The following is a 24932-nucleotide window of genomic DNA, read 5'->3' on the forward strand; positions in this document are numbered from 1 at the left end:
CCCTTTAATTTTATTTTTTAAACTAAATAATTTTTATGCTCCTAGAGCTGTAATCTACTTAAAATATTATCATTAATATTAAATATTTCATCGCCATCAACCTATCACAAACTTAAAAATAATGAAAAATGAAAATACAGAACGATATTTTATTCCTCCAACTATAAGTCAGAACTTCATGTTACGGATCTAGTTCTGCCTTGATCCTACCGAATATTATTCTTCAACTTATGTCTTGGATTTTCAGTTGCTAAGCAACGAATTACGATAGAGTTGTTCAACAAAACTCGAGACTTAAGAGTACTTACTTACTTCAAAGTAAACTATCTTTACTGGATCGGAGTATAAAAACAGTTATATTTTGGATTTGGTTTTACTTATAAATTTTGTATAAAGTACCTTTCTACTACGCTCATGAGTCAAAGTTTACCACTTATTCCAGGGTATTCCTTTAGAGATCTTCTGGTAACAATTTAATTTTAATAAAATTATCCTTTCTTCATATATTGTTTCAAAAAATTAACGCCACATCTTTCGATGTTTTGCAATTTATGTCGATAACAAAGTTATATATTTTTTAATTGAATAATTTTTATAATTATAAAATTTTAAAAATTTACATACATATTATAAAACAGCATAGTTATTCAACATTTGTTATTGGGTTTATTATGATAATTTGTAATTATAAATTTGCTATTTGAACTTATTTAAAAAAAAATTCCTACTGATTTTAAATAGAAATCGTCTCCGTTTGTGTACAAATATATGCTTAAATAGTACCACCGATAAAATATGTAGGTATTTTCCATATTAATAACAAATGTGAAATAATAAGAAGTTATACTTTTCCATATTGCCCGGTAAAATTTTTTCAGAACCCTAATTATTAATACGCTGATCTAAAATTCATATTTAATGATTTTTTAACATTAAATTAAAAATATATTTAATAAAAACCTTTTTTTTTAATCAGGTGAAACCACTAAAAGAAATTGGTTCTTTGCTTTTCTGGTTTGGGCAAAAAGAACAAAATGTAAATAATCTTATGTTATAATCTTACATTATAATTTATACAGTATGTTCCGTGATAACTTCACTTAATATGTATTTTTAGAATCCTTGTCAAAAGAGAAATCAAAAAGTATTCTCGCTAACGTAAAAGTATTCTCGCTAACGTATCGTAAAAATAACTTTACTAACTCTTATGCGTGTTTTATCTTACTGTAATTATAAATTTAGCGTTCCTCAATACGAAAATTGGTGGCTGCTACTTAACACCAAGTAGTGTAAAAATTATTCTCTAGCAACAAGAACCAAAATTTATCTATTGTTGCTAGTACTTTACACCAAAATAGTGAAGTGAGACATTACGCGATTTTGTTTTTTTTTGGAAAATTGTGAAGGAAAATGTAAGTGAATATCAGCTGAATTACAGTAAGATAAAACACATATATAAAGTTCCCATATATTTCTTTTAATAATTTTATTTAATTGCGTGTACGCACAAATATGTCCGAAAACGTTCACCCAGTAAATCGACGATTTCAATTTCCCAGCACGGACTTCCGTACTGTCGGATATTCGGGAGTTTTAAGGAACCCTTAGATTTTGAAAGAAAATTTAAAAGGACCCTTAGATTTTTTGAAATAATATATATATTTAAGAATTTGCAATTAGAAATATGACTTTAAAAAATTGGATTTAATATAAATTCTCCGAATGCATCATTTCTCTTATATCTTTCAAATGAATTTTGTATACTAGCAAGATGGTTCAAGAAAACTATCAGTAGAGTCCCCTGACAGTTCTCTGTGTCATGCCAACAGCTCCTTGATTTCTAAATGGGGCCCTGAATGCTATCGATTTCCTGAGGAGGGATTGGAATCTTTTGCTTTCTACCAAGAATGATCAATACGGGGTTCCCTTCTTTCCTATAAGAAAAAAATACGAAATGTTGGCACAAATGTGTAAAAAGTCATATAAATGCGATTTATATGTGCACAGCAATGTATTCTGAGATTTACTATTTTTTTCGAACTTTAATGCTTTGCGATACTCAGTACTAGCTATTTAGCGAAATACAAAGTATTATGTAATGATCCGCTTTATTCTATATTTTAATCATCCTTCAGTAAAAAAAAAAAANAAAAAAAAAAAAAAAAAAAAAAAAAAAAAAAAAAAAAAAAAAAAACCTATGCATTGAGGATCTTAAATTAATATTTAAGCGATAAAAATAAAAATGTCATCAAAATCACTATTGAGGAAAATTGTAGGAAAAGCATAAAAAATCTGATTTCCGACAAAAGCAAAGATGAATTGATAAGTGATTTTGAGAAACGTCTCCGAATTTCATCAGGTGATCAAACTTTTTCAATGTGTTCTATCCCGCATTCTTCACTGGTGTTTGTATCGTTTCCCCCCTCCCCCCATCACTTGGATGATAATTGGTAACCCCTAATGTATTAGCTTATTTTCTTAAATTTTATTTTTGACAAGAATTCGGAGAAAAATAAAATATGATTGGTCATTTTAGAATATCCTGTATATTCACAATTCCTTTAATTAAAAAAAAAGAGACTGAATAATTGAATGAATAAATTATTATTGGTTATTATAGAATATCCTGTATATCCATAATTCCTTTCATAAAATTAACTAATTGATAAATTTGTATTTATTGAAAAAGTTAACTAAAAAAAGTATAAAGAACATTTCAGTTATGATGCATGTTTTATTATTAATTTAGTTCAGCAGTTAAAATTCAAATTAAAAGTTTATTTTTTAATCATGAAAAGTGTGTTTTCATGCGACTGCATATGAAAGATTTAGATAATTTTTGCCAATTTACCAAAATTGATAGTGAAATTTTGAGTGTTAAATAACGGAAATATCCACATTAAATGCCCACGTTAATCCTATGCCAGCTCCCATACATGTTTTTTTTTTTAAGAATCCATCTTAATGAAGATGAATCGTGTTTTCCAAAGTGAATCTATAAAAAGTTTTTTTTTATTTATTATTTTTTTTCTCATTTGATTAAAGTGGTATTGTAAAACACACATAAAAAATTTATTTCCACTTTTCAATGTTTTCTTATGGGTAATATTATACTTAAATTTAGAAAGATCGTTATGTATTTCCGAGTACCCTTGTGTACAGCAAAGGAGTTCCCTTATCAAAATCAAGTTTATCATCAACAAGCGAGACTGCTGCAGCGCTTCTTGAGGCCCAAAACAAAACATTAGACAGAGAGACATTAACCAGATTGACCTATGGACCTAAGAGAACAGAAACAACGGAAATTAAACTACCTAAGTACCTGGCAATGGACAAAAAGGTAATTCCCAATTTGATTTTTAAAAAAAATATTTCAACTTTTATAATCAATAATTGATATTTTTAGTGAAATAATTAAGGCACTAGCATTTTTTTTATTTATTAATTTTATTTATTTATTCTTAAATTTTTTTTGGGCCTTCTAAGGGATTTTTGAATCTTTAAAAGTTTTAATGAAAAAAAAATCTTAGTAAATCTGCGTTTGAATTTACCGTACTCTGTGAAAGTGCTCGTAAAGCATACAAGTACCTGTTTCTATTTCCTTTCCTTTCAAAAAATAATTATGCAAAATAAAATAAATAATAATAAATCTATGAAACATAATGTTTGTTGATTAGCAATTTTTCTAATCTATGTCAAAGCTTTGAATTTTGAGATGAAATTTCGTTTGTCTTGAAAGACAAATAATTAATTAAACTCTCGAAACTTAAACTAGATGAGCGCATGTACTTTAAAGAGATCTTCTTTCAGTGTAAGTAATTGAATTACTATATTGCAATTTATTTTGTTGTTGTAGTTTATTTACGTCGCACTAGAGCTGCATAATGGGCTATTGGAGACGATCAGGTAAACATCCCTGAGGATGATCCGAAGACATGCCATCACAATTTTGATCCTCTGCAGAGGGGATGGTACCTCCCCTTCGGTAGCCCGACGACCTGCCAGCGAAGTCAAGCACTTTAAGGTAGAGCAGTTTAACGAGGACCAATACCACACACCCTCGGTCCCTACTCAGACTGGTCCAAGTGGGTCACCCATCCGCACATTGACCGCAGCCAGTGATGCTTGATTTCGGTGATCTGCTGGGAACCGTGTCTTAACGATCAGTCCACTGCGGGACATATTTCAATGGCATAATCTAGAATCTAAGTAATATTTTTATTCTTATTTTTGTTGATATAAATGTTTTATTTCTCCTAGATAAATGGTAATAATAAAATGCCTTTTTATTTTTTCAAAGAAAAAAAAAGACCTTTTTTTTTAATAAAAGAGCACTAAATGTAATAAGGAAACTTAAATAAATTATTCTACTTATAAGAATATAATATAAATCGACATGGTAATTGAAGGTTATAAAAATGTACTTCTTTTTATGATTGTTCATAATACAAATTGCATAAAAATTATCTTTTAAATTTTGATTCTATTTATTTCTAGCAAAAATGTTTTCACTATTTTTAGGTGCTTCGTTTCGTCGGATATTTGCGAGAGGAAGTTGATGACTGGTCAAGAGAAAAGTATCGAATTCGACCAGTACATGTCCTGTATTATCTCCAAAATGATACAATGGAAGTTATTGAACCAAAAATTGCCAATAGTGGATTAGTTCAGGTAACTTTCCCGCTGTTTTTAGTTTAAAAGAATACAGAAACAAACGCTAGACCCTAGACCGGTTGGACATATACTAAACTTAAATTAATTATATTATTGCGACAATAAATTAAAAGTTCCCTGGCACAATTGTAAAACTTGTAACCAAATAGAAGACATTGGCTCGAATCTCAAGCAGGCCAATACATTGGCCTGCAACAAAGACATAAGGCACATTTCCAGTGGTACATGTTACATAGTTTAGTTTGATATTTATAGAATGTTTTCGTGTTTTTTTTCTTTCTCGAAAACAGATCTGGCACTTGTCTCTTTGTTTTTTCAATTAAATTCAAAATTATAAAGACACGGATGAGAATAAAATGTTTTTCCTTAACCATGTGGGATTTCAATTTTTAGACGATAAGTAAATAAAATAATGCCTGAGATGGTTCCGGGTAAGAATATTCCATTTTATAAAAACGACAGTGGTGTGAACCCACAGCTGTGTNTCCATACATTGAGCAGAAAAAGGAATTCCTGATTTCAGTTGAAAAATTTGCAGTGAGATGGCACAATGAATCTATTGACCATCGTTTTCCGTTGCGTTTTGATGCATGTGTTGGATTGTTTTAATGTTACATGAGTGTTTGATGGTGGGATTGAATATTGGTGAAGCGATTGTGGGTTCGAGTATTTGAGTGTCGCTCTTTATTCTCTTAGTTTTTTTGGATTATGGGTAATGGTGAACATTTTTAAAACAATGTGACATTTACTCATTGAAGTTTTCGAAATTTTATATTTGTTATTTTCAAATATTTTTCTTTGATTTAGACGTGCATTATGGACAGCGCCATCTGTTACAAAAAGAACTAAAATCAAGGATTCGTAGAGTAAAATTTTTGCCCTGAAAGAATTATTTTTTTTACCTTAATTGTTTTGCTGTAATAAAATTTTGAAAACTGTTAGCCTAATTTAGGATATCCTGTACCATATGTTGTAGTGCGAATTATGAGAAGGTTTTAGGGCTTAAGAAAATTATTTGTATGATTTCACGTAAAGAATGTATGTACTCGGTATATTACTCCAAAAAAAAGGGAGGGGAAAACACATTGATTAACTTTTGATCTAGTGATTGGATTTTCACGTTTTAGGACTTAATCTAAATGATTCGAGAGGGGGGACCTCAAATATGCTAATTAATTAGTGTAGACGATATTTTTAGTTATGAAATCAAACACAAAAACATACTTTCCGAAAAAACATATTTTTTCCATACTTTTTTGTCAACGGGTTCAGATTTCTGATCACCAAATTATAGAGGATCGCCGCAATCTGGGAAATACGGACCCCATAGTTTGGTCAAGATCCCAAAAGTTTGGACTTTAACGTTAATTTTACTTTCTGCGTATTTCACCATATCTCGAGAACTTTCAAAGCGAATTGGTAAACTTTCACACACAAATATAAATTTTGTTTACTCAAAGATAATTCCATACACAAAATAAATGTTAGTAAATATTTATTATTTTTTTATTAAATAAAACAGTCGAAAAAGTTTTGATTGAATTGTATAAAATTTTTAAATCATTTTTGTAATTTTATACAGCAAAGTACAAAATTTCAATGAAATTGGTATAATTAATTATAAGTATATTTAATATTCTATTTCTCAGGTACTATTCAACAAATTTCGCTCTAATTTTGTATTTTGCCATGTAAAATTACATACTCTAAAATGGCACAAAAAATTGTATATCAAAAGTTTAAAAATTTTGTTCGATTATTTTTTAAAAAAATAATAAAAATATAATAAACATGTACTCAAATTTATTTTTGGATAAACGAATCTTACACTTGTGTGCAAAAGCTTTTCAATTCGCTTAAAAAGTTCTCGAGATATGACGAAATACGCTAAAAGTGAAATTGACATTAAGTGTTCCTAACTTCGGATCTCTTTCCTGATTAACCTATGAGAACCATTCTTCCAAGATTGTGGATATGGGAACAATATTTTTAAGATTGTTACCCTCTACATTTTGGGGGTCAGAACTCCGAATCCATTGAGAAAAGGGTATGTTTATTTTGAGAAAGTACGTTTTAGTATCTGATTTCGTAACTTATAAATATCATCTGCCCTAATTAATTAGCATATTTGAGGTCACCCACTCGAACGATTAAGATTGAGTCCTAGAAAGTAAAGATCCGATTATTAGATCAAAAATTATTCAGGGTGGCCCGTTTTTTTTTTTGGCGCACTGTACATTAGTGCATATATCCCTTGAAATAATTTATCTATCAACTTATAATTTGTCTATCATTGATATGAATATTGGTAAATGTATTTTTCGAGGACTTCTCAGTCTTTACTAAGTTCAGTAAATTGCTCTAATTAAAAAATACAGATAGTGAACTCGAAATAAAAAAAAAGTCTTTTATTTATTTCTTCATTCTCATAGCTATTTAATGGGATTTATGTTTTATACAAGTTATAAATCTTTAGGGAACTTTATTGAAGCGTCAGGTATTTCCCCACCCAAAAGGCAGAGGACGTCGATATTTGTGGAAAGATTTGAACATTGGGATAGATGTTAGAGTTTTTGGCATCTCCATTCATCTCACTGATTGCGACGAATGGACAAGGGTAACGACGATTTAATGCTTAGTTTTATTTTATTATTTTTTAAAATTATATCATATTTGTAAATTTGTTTTTCTCTGTAAAATTATAAAGTGATGATTTGCGTAAATATTAATATCACGCGGATTGAAAATATCGTCAAAAATTTGCAAAAGATCATATTCTACAGCTACACAAATCATGTTTGATTCTGACATAGTAAGCGTGAATATTGTTAATACATGATCTTTTATAAATATATCAAAAATTTCTAAGATGCAATAAAGTTACTAAGATTTTTAATTAAATTGTAATGCGTGAGCATATTTGCCAACTTCTCTCGCTTTTCGTAGGAGGTTTTCCTTTAATATTTAAAGTAGTAATAAATTTCGTGATTTTACTATTTTATTTTTGATTTAAAAAATTTCAGTTACAATGATTTTTCGAAAAATTTTAACACGTATTCAAGAATAATAATCGTGCAATGTAATTTTTTAAATGATGGTTAAAAATTTAAAAAATTAAGCATAACTTTGGAGGTTCTTATTCCAGTTTTCGGTGGTTATGAAAGTTTTTGCTTGAGGAATTTACCCGCTGCCCGTAAATTTCGGCATTTTCTGAATTTACAGCTGCAGGAAAAAATAAACTGGTTAGTTATCCCCACATAATAGGAAAGAAACGCATGGCTGGGAAATTTCAGCACAATTTTGAGCAGTGAATTCAACGTTTGAAGAATTGAAGATATTATTGAGAAGCAAAATTTTTGTTTGTTTGTTTTGTTAAGCATTACACGTTGGGATATGTAAATAAGTTTCTCTCCTATTATTTTTTACCTTATATATGCATTTTTAAATAAATTTCAATGATGTGTCATGAATCCTTAAACTAAAAAGCAAAAGTATCAACCTGGAAAAGTTTAACTAAGCCAAAGCTATAAATACTGCTGCTCATATGTGCTTAAATTTCTAACACGTTGAATTTCAATATAATCTGAATAACTCATTTACTCTTTGTTAACTGGAAGGAGTACCTAATCGATGCTGGTCTTGAACTTAATGAACCAGAATCCATACCACCTGATCCATACATTGAGCAGAAAATAAATGCGCAAGGAAGACACGAAGTAATATCTAGAGACATTGACAACGATAAGTTATACAAGTTCCTTGTTAACGACAGAAAAGTTCTCAGATTCTATGGCATATGGAAAGATCTACTCAATGAACCGCCTGACATGAGACGAGTTATTGTCCAGGTACTTTTGATTTAAATACTTTGATGTTAAGTTGAATAACGTGCAAATATTCTAATTGCGTATTTAAAGTACTTTTTTTAATATTTTATTATATAATTATAAATTTCTGAAGCTAAAAGTCAGTCTTTGGAATTGTTTCGACTAGCTTTTTCAGTCAAAACAAAATAAATTCTATAAAATCCAATTAAAATCTTTTACCGGATTTAAGGCTAATTTTTGATAAAAATAGAACGAATATTGTATATTTTTCCCCCCGATATGATTGGTCTAGGAGGGGGGAAGCGAAATTTCGTGTCAAACATTTTACTAAGTTCTAAATATATTTTATAAGCTACAAAGTTGTAAATCAGTAGTTGTTTGTATCGATTGTATTTCATAAGTTTTCTAAAAAAACTTTTATGTGCTTTTGATTTTATTCGATTACATTGTTAAAATTTATTTTTATTGGGTTATATAATAAGATATACTCAATTTGCGGTTATATAATTTTTAATAAAAATTAAAATTTCATGTTTAAGATAGGTTTTTGAAGTCAAAGTAATTACAGGCGTTACTTTTTGGGAAAAAAAAGCTGCCATTTCATTATTCAGTTAAAAATTAGTGCACATTTCATAAGCTCACCGGACAAAAAAATTGGTCACTCCTAAAGAAATCATGAAAGCATAATTTTATATCATATGTAACCTAGGCCTCTGGATTTGACTGAAGTTCCTTCCATTTAATTTCGTTAGAGAGTTGCGACATATGTGAAACATTCTCTGATTGGTTGAGAGCCAAAATTTACCGAAATAAACTTTTTCTAAAAAAAAGTCAAAATTCAGATTACTGATAAATTTCACTTGACAATCTGAATTATGCGTATAAAGGTCAAGAAATAATTGAAATCTGTCAGTATTTAGTTAATTTAAGAACACTTTAACTAGTAGTCGAAATTCAGATTGAAGACAAATTCCTTTTGGTGATATGAAAAATCTTCCTGTAGAGATCAGGAGAAAATGAAAACTTGAGATGCAATCCATTACAGAGCTTAATTTAAAATGTAGGCCCTCTAGTTAATCAGACAGTTGTTGGAATTTCGATTGACTATGAATTTATTGTAGAAATAATATGACTATAAAATTTGCTTGTGACAAAGTTAGCAGGAAATAATTGTTATTTAATTTGTCATCGGTCTCAGATCTCTAGAACAGGTTTAAACACTCCATTTTTTCGGAAAGTGGACGAAATTCTAACCAGCACTCATGTGGTCAACTTTGCAATAATATGGTGATTAATTCTGATTGTTTTGGAAAGGATTGAAATACACATTTTCATCAGACTCTTCAAACGTAAGCACTCTAGTTAATCAGAAAGCGTTCGGAAATTCGACAAGTGATAAGTTTACCTTGGCAATAATTTCTGTTGATAAGGGTCGCGAAATGATTGCAAATAGTATTGTAATTGAACATAGAGCTTCAGTTTAAATTTGAGTGCTCTAGACAGTCTTAAAGCCGCCTGAAAAGTTTAATTGACGGAAAATTCTCTTTGACAGTAACAGCGTGATAAGTTCTGCTGGTAGCGGCGAAAAAATCATTGAATCTTGCATTGACATTGGGCACGTAGCTTTAGTACTGACTTAAGTGTTCTAGCTAGTCGGAAAGTGATCTAGCTTTTGACTGCAAGATTCCATCGATGCAAACGTTCATCTATCTAGATTCCATCGCAAAGACATCAAAATTAAATTAAGTTAACAAAAAACAAATAATTAAGTAAAAATGTTATTTATATTATGATGAAAATATTTATTTAAGTAACAAAAAATTATGCTGTTAAAAATAATAATAATAAAAAAAAACTTTTACCAATTTAATTTTTGTAAAGTTATGAAAAATTTACTCCTTTAATTCAAATGCTGTTAATTTCATTTTTATTTAAACATATCTTCGACTTAAACATCTCATGATACTAAAAAGGAAATTAAAATACCAATAGAAATCACAGAGAAAGTTAAATGTTCCCAACACAAGGGAAAAAAAAGAGATTGGGGAAAATGTAGAAAAGCGTCACCAAGTGTGATAACCATTTCATTATCTTTCTCAACGCAGCTGTTACGCACAATTTTGAAGCAATTGTCGTAACTCTCTAACTAAGAGTCAGATATCAGGAACTCAAGATTTGGTTAGGAAGGTTATGCAGCATCATCGCTGCCAGTTTGCCACACGCTGAGAATATGATCGCATGCTAAGCGGGATGTAAAATGGAGTGTAAGTGTCCACAAAACCAAACACATATAATTTCAGTTCGATAAACTTTGCAAGCGTTTTTTTGAAGAAAATCGAACTATCAACAGAAAACTTATTATGAAGAGGTAGACTAAAAAGCATCATCTGAACATATAGAATATGTTAAAAGTAGCAGGCTGGTTCATGTTAGCAGCCACTCCAGTAAGCGGTTCCAATTCATAATAATAATTTTTAAAAAAAAATTCTTCCAAAGTATCACGAAGTCATTTATAATAAAATATACGAAAAAGGATTAAATTTTTGTTCTGTGAACTTAGTGGAAATTAAAGATTTTTTTAAATAGAAGTTCTAATATTTTTAAAAATATAAATAATTTATTATTTTAATTTCAGTACTATTTAGCAGACGATACAATGGAGTTATTAGAAAACCATGCACCCAATAATGGTAGACTCCCCCTCAAAACAGTAGTCAAGAAACAAAAGATACCGATCGACAGGGATAAACTGTCAGGTAATCAATTAGAATTTAGCTCTCATGTAAGTTTATAGTTATAATGTAAGTTATTGTGTTATATTATCATGTAAGTTATTATAACTATGAGAAATACCTAAGAAGTTTTCTCACTCATTTTGTTGATTCGGATAGAATAAATAAATAAAAGGAAATTTTAGAATATCCCATCCTTCCGCTTTTTCAAAGGATTTGACCAAACGGTAATGTCAACTATTACTGTGAACAATTGTTAAACATTTGTTAATTTGATCGGTATAGCACATTCAAAGCTTCAAATTAAGCTCCTATGTCGATACCTTACTTCCGGCAACATTTCCAGGCATTTGAAGATACTTCTAGGCGTGCTAGATTACAGGACTTAGTCAACGTGGGAATTTTCAAGGGCAAGAATAAAGACAAAAAACTGGAGAGACAAATCCAGACTGAAAGGCGTTAGTAAATCGTTGATACCTTTGAATTGTTCAGGGACTTCGCAGCGAGAAAGGAAGAGTGGCAAGACATTTATTCACTTTTTTCATGAACAAGTTTATAACAATCTCGTGAACGGAACTTTCTGGAATGTTCAATATTTGTGCCATTAAACAAACCCTCAAATGATAGTCTCAGTTCAGTCAAACGCGTCAATTTTTTCTCTATCTTTGATGACTCACTTACTGGCTTCATTGCTGACTATTTTCAGATTTCAAAAAATGCCTTGTGTTGTCAGTAAGCTATGTGCACCGATAAAAATAGTACACAAAAATTAATCTCTTGTGGATCCAAAATCTGGAACAATAATCAAGTCAGTAGTGTTAACAGACTTAAAAAAAAAATAGAACGAGTTCCTCTTCTTTCCATAACAATTCGTCTTTGCATCTTTCTTTCTCGTGTTTTGAATGATTGTGGTGTTAAGCGAACTATCGATTTCCTTTTAATAGTTCAATTTAGTGGTCAGAATATAAAATTTAAACCACAAACGAGAATATTTATAGCTAAATATTTAAGGAATTTTAAATTAAAAGATTTAAATTTAATATAAAAGATAATAAATACCAATAAACTCCAATGTGTTTTAAGAGTTTTCGATTATTCAGTAAGAGATAAATGAGCAGTTGGATGATCAAAGCAAAGCAACCTGAAAACATCTACCACTTTCAAGTAAATGGGAGCAGAAACCTACCCTGCATTTATAGTAAGATCGGACAATAAACAAGGCTTAAGATGAGATGAGCTAGGGATACTTGAAAAGATGCAAGTAAGCAATTCTCAGGATTGGCAATTGAGCAGCCATTACAATCGGTTACCCGCAAGTGACGTAATAGTAGGTAAATTGTGGCATTTGTCAATTCAGATGCCAATCCAGTTCGACCCACACGATGACGTCGCCTACAGGTGTCCACTTAAATCTGATTTAAATCACATGATTAGGAAAAATAACTTTACTTTTTCTTGTAAATACCCAGTTGCATAACATCGATTACAGTTGTAATTGATAACAGAAAATGATAAAATTTTAATCTCTAACTTGATTACAAGTAACCACAGCATTAATGGTTTGACATCAAATTATATTTTTGGTATAAATTCTAATAATTATATGACTAAGATATTGCAATTGTAAGCAATTAACGTTATTGCGGCAATTTCTATTAAATGTTGTTCATCATCAATTACGATTACCTCTATGATCAAACTTATGATGATTAGTAATACTTGTTTAGCAACACTTTTAAATTTCTTTAAAATAAAAGTTTGTGAAATAGTCTCATTTGAAGAATAAACCTCTAACTAAGTATGGATTGAGAGTTATTTGTATGTTCAGTTAGCAGAAAATAATGTATAGTTGTTTTATTTCTATTGAAAATAACACTAAAAAAACTTGGCTTACAGAAAATTTTCCACTCGGTTATTTGGAAATCAAAGATGACGATCTCACATATTTTGATCCGAAAGATCTTCGCACAGGAAAAGATATAACCATTTTGGGAAAAAATATATTTCTCTACGATTGTGACGATTTCACCAGGTATTTCTACAAAGTTCAATATGGCATAGACGATATGCAGTCCATAAGGGTAGCAGAAAAGCCAAAGCCTCCAGTTCCAGTGGTAATTTTTACTCATTCTACTTTAACGAATAACACTTTTATAATTTAATATCTTCTACATACCGGGTGTTCTGTACTGACCACTCTTAGTTCATTGAATTCCTGTAGAAATTACGGAAAAAGTTATTTGGAATCGCAAACTAAGATATCAACAGTAAAAAAAGTATTCAAACTTTCACTATTAAGATCAATTGAAGAAGAATTAAAATAATCTTCAAAGAATTCATAGGAGGATAAAGCTTAAAGGCTGTTTCTAGAAAAGTTGAATGTGTACGGCACTCATAAAAAGTACATTGGTTTTATATATTTATTGATTCACATACATGGTTTCAAAGAGCGGCTTATAATATGTAATATTAAAAAACAGATTAAAGAAAAACGGCGCACAGATTCACCTGGAGGTACGGTCTGGTTCATATCCGTAATCTATACGATCCAAAGCGTTTGACGTCATTACAATCCTTCGGCCCAGGAGGCTTTCTATAAGTTTTGAATAGTTTTAATTCTTAATTTACTTTTAATGACTTTAATAATGAGAGGTCAGAGTTTGGATGAGATACACTTAAATATTAATTTGTAATTCTCAATAAGCACCTTCTTTTCTACAAGATTTCTAAAATTTAATGTTTAAGGACGGTCATTACGGAACACTATGTCTAATTAATTTTTTAATACAATTTTTCAATAAAAAATAGCCATTTTCAATTTCTTTATTTAAACTATTATGTTCGGAAGCTTCTTAGAAACTTTCTTAGTGATTTTCCTCTTCTTAAGAGTTTTTAGGAAGCTTCAGAAATTCTAATTTAAAAAGCTAATGAGAATGAAAATTTTCTTCATAAAAATTTGTATTAAATTTAGAGAGTCAAATTTTATCAGGAAGCTGCTAAAAATTTCTATTAATAGAAAATCGAGATAGGAATTTTCTCTCTTTATTAGAAATTCGTATGCTTAGCCGATGTTCCGGATGTTCACATTTTGTTTTGCTGCGCAAAACTTATAAAATTACGATGGTGCTTAGAAAAAAGTACAGGGAGTGAGATGGAATAACATCCAATAGTTAATTCGAGAATAATTAACAGTTAAACTTGCGGTAAAAAATACCATGCGGATTACTCTGCAGGCCGCAGAAATGCAATTACGGAGTTGAAATTTGACGTGCTGGAAAGTTCATTTTTGTTTATGAACATAATACGAGTATTTTTCTTTTCTTTCGAAATTCTAATTTTTTCGAAATGTTGTCAGATATAGATCTAAAAATTATTTTAATTATAAAGAAATTACTTTATTATTATTTTAATTATTAATTTTAAATTATCAAAATCAGTAATGATACATCAGAATTTACATCAGTAATGAATTTTCAGAAATTACATCTGTAATGATAACTCCGTTATTTAATTATATTTTTACAATTATATTTCATTAGTCTATAAACAAATTGCAAAATCAATTTTCATGACGTAACCTTGAAAAACATTGTATTTTTGAAACATATGTGAATGTCATCAGCGGGAGGTTCTAGGGAAAAAATGGTGGGAACGTAACCTGTACAGACCACAAAGCAATAAAAAAAGAACTGCTCTAACAGTTCCAGGCTTTTGGTGGCTATAGCTAACAGAGAAAGCCCCCATAAAAATACACTCCTTCATTTGGAAATGTCATAAACTCAAATTAGTTCATGAATAAAACTGTTCTTCTGTATTCATTTCGATGACACGGTTCATCACTCTCTAAGCTCCATTTTTATAAAGAAAATTAGCTTAACATTGAACCAATTTTAAATAAATTTGACAAATCAAATAGTACTGTAAAAAATAAAAATATCAGAGATTAATATCAAACATACAAACAAAATGGCTAACAATAACAATTATTTATTAGAATAGATCAATTACTATTTCAGTTGGCAAAAAAAGGGAAATTTCCTAATACAGATTTAGTCTTGAAATGGAACATTGCAATATTCAACTCTGTTATTAAAAAATAAATAGAATAAAGTAAGTAAGGTTTTTAACTAAATGCATTATTGTTTCGTGTAAATGTATTATTTATACATATTCTTTTAATAAATATATTGTAAATATTAATTTATGAATCCCTTTAAAAGATTGCTGTTTAATAATCTTTAATAGATTCATAAATGTCTTAGAAAAATGTGTTTTTCAGATATATCCACCTCATACTGGTATCGGTGGATGGGAGGACTCTTTACAAAATTGTTTATCAATTGTACCCAAGCCACCTAGAAAAGATTTCAAGAAAGAGGAGCATTATAGCGGAATCGCATTGCGTTATAAAGCTAAATTGGTAAGAAATTGGAATCTTCTTTTAGAATTGTGGAAGATATAGAAAAGAAACCTGTTGCATAATCATATTAAAAAAAAAACATTTGCTGTTTATCCAGACACAATGAAATCTGAAAATAATAACTACAGCTGGAGTTTATTAACAATTAATATACTTATCGAATGATCCTTATTAGATGTCCCAAAAAATAACTGACAATTTAAAAATCAATTCTAGATAAGTAAAAGGCGTTGCAGTGTTCTGTTTAGGGAACTAAGTTATTTATTCTCACAAAGATTTAAAAACTATCAAAAGGTGGCATTGTTGAATGGGGAAACAATAAAACAATGTTTCTACAGCATGTCAGATCATTCGAATCGGCTTAATTAGATCAGTGTTCCACTATCATTTAATCAATTACCGTTTACATTATTCCCATTGGACAATTCCTTACATTGCAATACATTACATTGTAATAGAAACGTATTCCTATTGGTTGTACCGATAGCTGATTTCCAGTGATGTTTTAGTCCTATTGTTTAGAAACTCGAATTTTTCAGAACTATCATATTGTCGTCACGTCGGTAAAAATGTCGACAAACCGAATTTCACTCAAGAAATGGATTAGGCGTTATTTACTCTCTAAATTGCACGTTTTTTTGTTGTAAATTTTCTAATTAAATTGTTTTTTTAGGGCCCGTCTGAAATATTTAGCCTCATCTTAAAATAATATTTACAAAATTATACGCATTTTTACAAATTCAACAATATGTAGCTTATTCTGGACTGCCAACTTTCTACGCTTTTTGGGTAAATTTCTTCTAGTGATAGCGAAGTTCATGATATCGCTGTTTTGTAAATTCGATTTAAAGTTATTTCTCACACCACTACATTTAAATGATTCAAAAGTTCACATGGAACCCCGATTTGTTCAGGCTCTCAGCTTCGAATTTATTCGATGAGAAGACAAGTATCTGATACGTATTGAATTTTCTTACCTCTGCACGAAGCCCTACAGCGAGCCTCAGACCTGCATCAACTGTAAAGGAGAGCACTCAGCCTGTTTTTCAGGCTAAACCCAAGAGGAAGATTGCCTAGAAGAAAAAGCAACACCGGAGTGCTGCCAATTCAGCTACACGATTCCTGCACATCTTCAGCGAGATGCGGGAACTCCTCAAAGACGAGGAGCTAGTTTCACTACTCCAATCCCTTCTCCCCTCTTCCAAGACAATCCACTCATGACGATCGCATAACCTTCTGTGGAATTTATTTATTCTTCACATCGTCAATATTCCAGGCGCCCACGGGCACACCTTCAGATGAAAGTACGGACAGGTGCACTGTACCAGACCCCAGTTCAAGTTCAGGCCTCTCGTGGTGAAGCTTTTAAAATGTTTGTAAAATTAACAAAACTTAATAATTAAATTGCCACCACTCTGTAAGATATTTCACAAAAAGCTCAGTAGTTGGCAGCCCTGCTTATTACACAAAAATGCCAAATATATAAGAATATTTTTTGTCATTTACTTTTCTGCTACATGGAAGTATTATAACTAATAGCTGTTATTTTTTAGATTGAATAAAAATATTTGGTTCCCATGTTTTTCATTTCCGTTAAAGATATNCTTTAAAAAATACAAAATACGCCCCAAAATTTAAAGAAAAATGCCCTATAAATCTAAAAAAATGCTCCAAAAAACAAAAAATGTCCAAAAATGCAAATGTCATCAAAATCCGGGCCTTAATTATAACTAATAGCTGTTATTTTTTAGATTGAATAAAAATATTTGGTTCCCATGTTTTTCATTTCCGTTAAAGATATTCACTCTTAAGTTTACTTCAATCTCACTTAACGCAATTTAGAACTTAAAAAGCTTTTGTATTTTATTTCAACAGATAACAAGCATAAAGGAAGACATTTCTCGAGAATTTGTAATAACGTTCTTTCCTTCTGACGACACAGTAACTATAAATGAAGAAGCAATACCAAACTCTGGCTTTCCTGGTGGAGCATTTTTGAAAAGGAATAAGCTACCCAAACAACATTCAAGTTCATCAGCACAACCTACGTATTACAAAGCTAATGATTTTTTTATTGGAGCAGAAATTCGAGCAGCTGGGAAATTTTTCAAACTTATGGATGCTGATAAATTTGTACTGGCATTTATGGAACAACATCCTGAAATTTATACAGGTTTACAAATACTTTCTGTATTTTTTTAATTGTAAGAAAACTGTTCACTGAAGCTCTATCGCCACGGGGGATACAGTTTGAGTGCTTTTGCCTTAGACCAGCCAGAAACAAAACCTATATTTCAAACCTGGAATTCTCCAGACTTAAATAACAGACAGATATTTAACTCAAGTCCAACAAAGATGCTATGTAGACTAAAGAAAAAAAAAAGTGAACAAGAAAAACAAGAGCCTTCCTCAGTGAACGTCAAAAGAAGTTAAAGAAATCAACTCTGTGTCAACTTCTTTACCCTTCATTTGACGTTTAGATACTGAGGAAGGTTCTTGCTTATGGAACTGAAACTATAGTATGTCAATTTATGTACTTTCATTTGTGCTCCTTTCACGTTTCTTTTTTCTTTAGTATGTAACTTAAATATTAAAAAAAAAAAATCACCACAGCTTTATATATATAAAAAAATAATACTGTAGAAAAATATCAGCAAATTTAAAAATCAACAAATTTGGTGATACCATTCCACCTAGATGATATTATTTAACCTAGATAAAATCAGGTGAGAGTGACAAGGGTTGTTAGTTTGTCCCATTTTTGGCGGTGGGTCTTGAAAGTAGTGACTAATACGCACGCAGTCCCTTTTTTACGTATGTCACAAAATTTATGATCAAAGAAAATATTCCATAAATCAATTTTTTTTTATTAAAATACAAATTTCCCTTTAGAGGGCTTATTTTGTTATTGTTAATTATAGATGGTTATTATTATAATAAAACCAGTTTAAGGTAATTTGCACTTTACCTTAAAAATATCAGTACTGGGCTATGGCATTCCTATTTCTTATTTAAAAAAATATATACTAATCACTGTAGGCTATACCGGGCAGAGGCACACACCTCTTCAACATATTATCCTGATTAATCCGATTACTAATAATAACTTCGTGACTAATAAATTAAATTTTTTACACCGATGTTTATTCTAAACTATCCTTAGGAAAAAAAAGAGAATAAATTAAAAAGAATATATATTTTGAAACCTAACTAGTTTATTTAGAACCGAATATGAAATTCTTGTCTTTAACAGGAATATTAACCGAAACCTTCCCTACCCTTTAAAATTAAACAAATTTTCGTCTATCACCTTAAACGTTAAAAACCTTTCAACTCCGTAGAAGTCTTTTTAATGGCCTTAGATGTTATTAAAACAGGTTTTCAAACTCGCTTGCGGTAATTTGTCACACACCCACTAGGGGCTAAGCCCCCTGTTCGCTACCACTCACCAACCCCGATGATTGCTTTGCAATAATTGTTGCTTCTAGGCAAAAAAGAGTTTTTCTAATAAAGTTAAAATTATTCACTTTACATATATGTACTAAAAGGAATTCTGTTTGCTTACGTTTGTGCCTCTACTTTTTACGTCTAAATATTATCTATTAGTATTATAACTATTTAAATCTATTGGTGAACAGAAGTAATTCTCTAAGTAATAATTTTTTAAAATAACATTTATATTGTTATAACATTGCATTGTTTAAATAAATTTGATGAGTTCGAAACCGTAATTTAATATTTTCGCTTACCAAACTGGTGGATATATTAAATATTATTTTTGCTTGCATCTCATTGTGTATGAAGCTGAACGTTAAGTTCTAAATCATTTAACACATCTCTTTAACTGTAATTTATAATAGTATATTAATGTTATTTGCACAAAAATAATGATTGCAAAACGTTTTATAAGATTAGACCACCTTTCTAAGCGCAGAATTAAATTATAATAAAAAACAACTATCTTCGTTTTGAACTCAAGAATTAAAAGCGAAATAATAGTAGTACATGAAAATAACTTTAAATATATTTATAGAAAAACAATACCTTTATGATTTTTATGCTGATGACAACCAAAACAATATGGAAATGAATGTGGAAAAATTGGATTCTACCACGTGATTTCCCTGCCAATAAAAACGCATGGACAATAATGGAAACTGCGACACCATTAGATTTTTATATATAGTAAGATATACGTATATGTATACTTTTTGACTAAACGCAATAAATAATTAAAATTCTTTTATTTTTAGAAGAGCAAATAGAAAGTCATAGAAAAATTCTTAATCTATCAAAACAAGTTTTAGGGCTGGAGTAAGTATGTTTTTCATTTGCTGAGTTAATTACTTAAATCCATTATAATTTAAGAATTAATCGGCGCTATAAAACTCTATTTTGTAGAAGTTTATAAAGTTATTAATTAAATTATTTTTAGATTTAATTACAGAAAAATACATTTTTAAGGAACTTTTAAGGGTGAAAAATGTTTATTTTTAACTCATAACGAAGGAAACAGGCAATGAATTAGTATTTTCAAGATCGAGATTTTGACACAACATTCTAACAATGTAATATTAAGCAGGGGTCCACAAAAATTTAAATATTCAAATCAAACGAGAAAAAAAAAGGTTATATTTTACATAAATTTGTGCTCAGGCAACGGTTTTTCAGACGCTGGTGATTTAATCTTGACACTAAGTATATTTAAAGCTATTTAAAATTTAAATCTTCAATTAAATTTTTTTTTTAATATTCAAAAGGAGAGTGAAGAAGATTAAAATGTTTCTTAAATTTTTTTTTCTATCTTCAACATTTCGGGGAAAAAAATCTTTTTTTTTTTTAAAAAAATGAAAAAGAATTTGTTACGAACTAAATATTTTAATGAAAATTTGCGGCAGTCAATCTGGTTATACCCGCAACTTCAGCTTTCTCGAGGGCGGTAAGGATTTTATTCAATACTGAAACATTCTCCATTCAAATATTATGAAAAGTTTAATCTGTAACTATGAGTTTTGCAATAAATTTTTGTTTTTCCGACATGGCGTGCAAAACTGTCAATAAACATCCATGAACATTTGTAAGTCGCAGAAAATATGTAGTCAAGTTACAAGATTTATTCGAAAAGAAATGTCACTGAGTTGATTAAGAAACGTGTTGATCGGATAGTTGTAACAAATTAAAATGACTTTAAACAGCTTTACAAAACGGATCCAGTGAAATTTCCAGGTATCGAAGGAGTTACAGTATGTACCTTTAGAAAGGTGTTTAAAGCCTGGGAGCAAGTCAAGCTCATCTCAAGGATAGTAACAAGACTTCGCCACGTGGAGACTAAAGAGAGGTTGGGAAATAGTCTGCATCGGACGAAATATGGTCAAGAAGGCCAAGGTTATGTTTCCAATCATCCGTGATGCGTAGTTGGGACTTTTTCGCATGTTTACTGACCGTCTCATTAAGCGCACAATCTTATGTCGGATTGAATTAAAGAACTTAATCACATGTGTTACAATTTCGTTGATTACCTTCCGGTGCGAGCCTCTTAACTGTCTTTAGAAAAGCTTTATATCACCGGTAGACGTTATGAATAAGATCCTTGATCACCCGAGACCCAATGCGGTTGCTGCTTTTAGGTTGGAAACCGGACACGACTGCCTTGCAGCTCACCTCCATAGACTTAAGATCTTTCCCGATCCAAACTGTGTCTTATGCGGGGAAGACTCCCCATTGAATGCTGGGCATCTTAGGGTTTGACCCGCAGTTGCTGGCAACATCTATGACAGATACTGGAATGCTAGGGAACAGCTGCAGACACTACTAACTTACTGTTTATATTTCTATTGTTAATATTCTATTTAATGTAGTTTTGTATTTCGAATGTTTTAATGATTTTACACTTTTTTTATTTATTTGTTGTTATTCCTTGTGGGTCTGTGCGGATTGTTTATACACTGCAGCGAATGATCTACACATCATGTGGTGCTGCTAGGAAAAGAAATAGAAAACATTATAAACAAGCATCACCAAAATGCCACCTTTAGCACGGAAAAGTTTCCACCGTTGTTTCACACAAAGCTTGAATGAAATCCATCGTGTGCAGCATGCCGGATGGCCAAGAACACTGCTGACTTTTTCAGACTGATTTATCCCTAATTTTTGTAACCGTTAGCTTCGGTTACGCCATATTCGTAAACAGAAAAAATATTACAAAGCACTTATTGCTATTCGAGTGGAAAATAAACAATATATTTTTTTATAAGTCCAATATTCGATTTTAAGGACCTCAAACTGATTTTTCTACATGAAAAAAATTTCCAGACTTTTTCCAGTTTTGTGCCACCTTGTGTTTGGTAACTTGCAGAGAAAAACACGAAAATACATGTTCTCTTTCTTTGGATGGTCAGCGATGACTAACAACTACCTTTAGTGATTACAACTGGCATGAGTGAGCTGAACGCGTACAAGCTTCACAACAAAATCAGTGACATTACTTTTTCAGCAGTTCCGAAACACTGCCTTAAATATATATTAAATATTGTGTCAAAAAGTCTGTACCTAAAGTCACAAATCAGTCTGTACATAAAGTCACAAAGAAGGGAAAAATTATTGAAAAGTAATTAATTACTACTTAAGGAAGGCCAGAATGAAAATATCAAAATCAGTTTAATTGCCCAATGAAAGGGAAAAGCGTTTCTAATTAACATTTCTCCATTAGTCAAAATAATTCTGGTGTTATTAAGTTTCGCTATCCACGGTAGCGACTCTAAAAATTTCGACGACGTTGTTTTTTTTCCTCGCACTAAATCATAAATTTGCGACCCATAATGTGTACTTTTCATTAACAGAGGTCCCGCAGTGGACTGATCGTTAAGACACGGTTCCCAGCAGATCACCGAAGTCATGCATCACTGGCTGCGGTCAGTGTGCGGCCACTTGGATCAGTCTGCGTAGGGACTGAGGGTGTGCGGAATTGGTTCTCGTTAAACTCTTCTACCGTAAAGTGCTCGACTTCGCGTGCAGGTCGTTGGGCTACCGAAGCGGGGGTGCCATCCCCTTTGCAGAGGATTAAATTTGTGATGGCTTGTCTTCGGATCATCCTTAGGGATGTTTTCCAGACTGTCGCCTATAGCCCATTGTGCAGCTCTAGTGCGACATTAAATTAACTACTACTACTTGTGTACAGAGAAAATATTAAAGATCAAAACTTTGTTTTTAGGTATTAATTTGACGAAGAAAATTAGTATTAAATATTTGGAAAGTAAAATAAATCCATCTACATTAATTTTTTACAGGTCTGAAAAAAACGAATTCATGAAAAAGAATGTCATAGAAAACTATGGGTCAACGCCATATCCATTACCAAACTGCTTATACCCAGCATCTGATGTGCAACAAAAAGAAATAATTAAGGACGAATGCCATTGTTCTGGTATGCCAGTAGAACAAGTATTTTAGTGTGAGTATGCACGCTAATAATTTCTCTTTTGATAGCAATATAAACATAATAAAAATTTAAACTGAAAAATATGAGAAATTAACCTTCATAAAAGAATGCAAGACATCTCTTCACTAGGTAAATTGATTTTAAGTTTTCAAAATTATTCACTTTTAATTATAGCATTTTATAAGTGAATTTTTTTCGTTTGCACGCGAAAAGAGAAATACTGTTGCATAAAAAATTTAGTTTAAATTTTATTCCTAGGTAAAAAAAACTGTTTCAAATTCGAAATCTTTAATTCAGAATTGCTGTTAATCAAGGTAGCAGGATGAAATCTGATAACTTAATATTTAGTTTTAATTACAGCAAGGGTGAATGTTGTAGTTTATAATTTTGGACCAATTACAGAGTTGACAAGATTTTAACCTTCACGTCAAAAACCCCTTTTTGACAGTTGTCAAAAAAAGCCAAATTTTGGTGTAAAACATAATCATGATAAATATGAAGTAATCACATAAACGCAAAAAGTAATCGCATAAATTTTTCATAAAATGTTATTTTTATAAATAAAGTGGTAGCAAAACGGAAGTTTTATCTACTCATATTTCGAATTTATAAATTTAATTTAAGATTATTTTGACCATCACAACCATAAATAAATTGAACTTATGTATAAATGTAAAATAATATGGTGAAGAAACTTAAGAAAATAATATTGGAAAGAGTAAAATTTGGCAGGTATTTTAAAAGTTAGAAAATTCACTTTTTTTTTAATTAAAACTTTTACAGCTATTGGACATGTGCACAGATTGCAACAACAAAACCACATGAATGGAGTGAGAAAGGTGCTTTTACCAGCATTTGGATATTTATTCATGAATGATTTTTTTTACTCAATTCTTTTTGTTTGAACTCTTGATTTATAAAAGTCATAAATGTTAATTCTTTTTTTAAATGTATAATAAAAATTGTCTAACAACTGTATGATGCTGTTATTTTACTTTTATAATCTAGTACATAATAGACATGGGTCATTATTACTGCATCTGATGTTTTGCACAATGGGCTATTGGCGATGGTCGGGGAAACATCCCCGAGGATGATCCGAAGACATGCCATCACAATTTTGATCCTTTGCAGAGAGGATGGCACCCTCGCTTCGGTAGCCCGACGACCTGCACGCGAAGTCGAGCACTTTACGGTAGAACAGTTTAACGAGGACCAATATCGCTCACCCTCGGTCCCTTCACCGACTAATCCAAGTGGTCACCCACCCGCACACTGACCGCAGCCAGTGATGCTTGACTTCGGTGATATGCTGATCACCGAAGTCAAGGAACCGTGTCTTAATGATCAGTCCACTGCGGGACAAAAATATTTTCGGATGAATTGAAGAAGTTTTATTTTTTTGCCAGCTAAAATTATCAGGAAATAAACTTTAATATATTTAATTCATTTGCTATTAATATATGAAATAATGATTGTTATACCTGAGGATTTTTTATATTTTAACAACTTCACTGAAAGTAACGATAATGAATACATGTTAATTTTTTAGAAAAATACTTGCAATTTTAAATTTAATTTAAATGAATTTCTGTTTTATTTTACAACCAAAATTATATTTTAAGCCTGGAATTTAAGCAAATTCAATATAGATTTGAGCTCAAATAGAACAGTTCACTTAATTTTTCAACCCAACCTTTAAGATGTAAATAATAAGTATATCCGATACCAAAATATTCGTACCTATTTATCTCTAGCACATAATATGCCATACAAGTACACATCAAAATTTATGTAAAACAGATATCATGAAAATACTGATTAATAAATTCCTTCCAATA

The 24932-nt window shown here is 30.7% G+C and overlaps 1 protein-coding gene across 1 annotated transcript; it reads left to right on the plus strand.

The window, feature by feature from the left end:
- Positions 1-284: 284 nt before the first annotated feature.
- LOC107454954 (EF-hand domain-containing protein 1) lies at positions 285-24069 on the plus strand. The gene is made up of 12 exons (XM_016072319.3): positions 285-465; positions 3125-3340; positions 4522-4671; positions 7151-7291; positions 8292-8522; positions 11137-11257; positions 13130-13347; positions 15513-15653; positions 17529-17826; positions 19907-19967; positions 22940-23103; positions 23875-24069. The coding sequence occupies exons 1-11, from the start codon at positions 415-417 to the stop codon at positions 23100-23102; spliced, it is 1791 nt and encodes a 596-aa protein (XP_015927805.2). The 5' UTR covers positions 285-414; the 3' UTR covers position 23103; positions 23875-24069.
- The last annotated feature ends 863 nt before the right edge of the window (positions 24070-24932 follow it).

Source organism: Parasteatoda tepidariorum, chromosome 2 (genome assembly GCF_043381705.1).
Source record: "Parasteatoda tepidariorum isolate YZ-2023 chromosome 2, CAS_Ptep_4.0, whole genome shotgun sequence".
Classification (NCBI taxonomy): domain Eukaryota; kingdom Metazoa; phylum Arthropoda; class Arachnida; order Araneae; family Theridiidae; genus Parasteatoda; species Parasteatoda tepidariorum.

What these genes read in the sequence shown, in the direction of transcription:
- LOC107454954 (XM_016072319.3), top strand. Translation starts at nt 415, where the DNA reads ATGAGTCAAAGTTTACCACTTATTCCAGGGTATTCCTTTAGAGATCTT. An exon ending in CCAATAGTGGATTAGTTCAG is followed by an intron (nt 4,672 to 7,150) that starts GTAACTTTCCCG and finishes ATAAATCTTTAG; the next exon opens with GGAACTTTATTGAAGCGTCA. An exon ending in AAACAAGTTTTAGGGCTGGA is followed by an intron (nt 19,968 to 22,939) that starts GTAAGTATGTTT and finishes AATTTTTTACAG; the next exon opens with GTCTGAAAAAAACGAATTCA.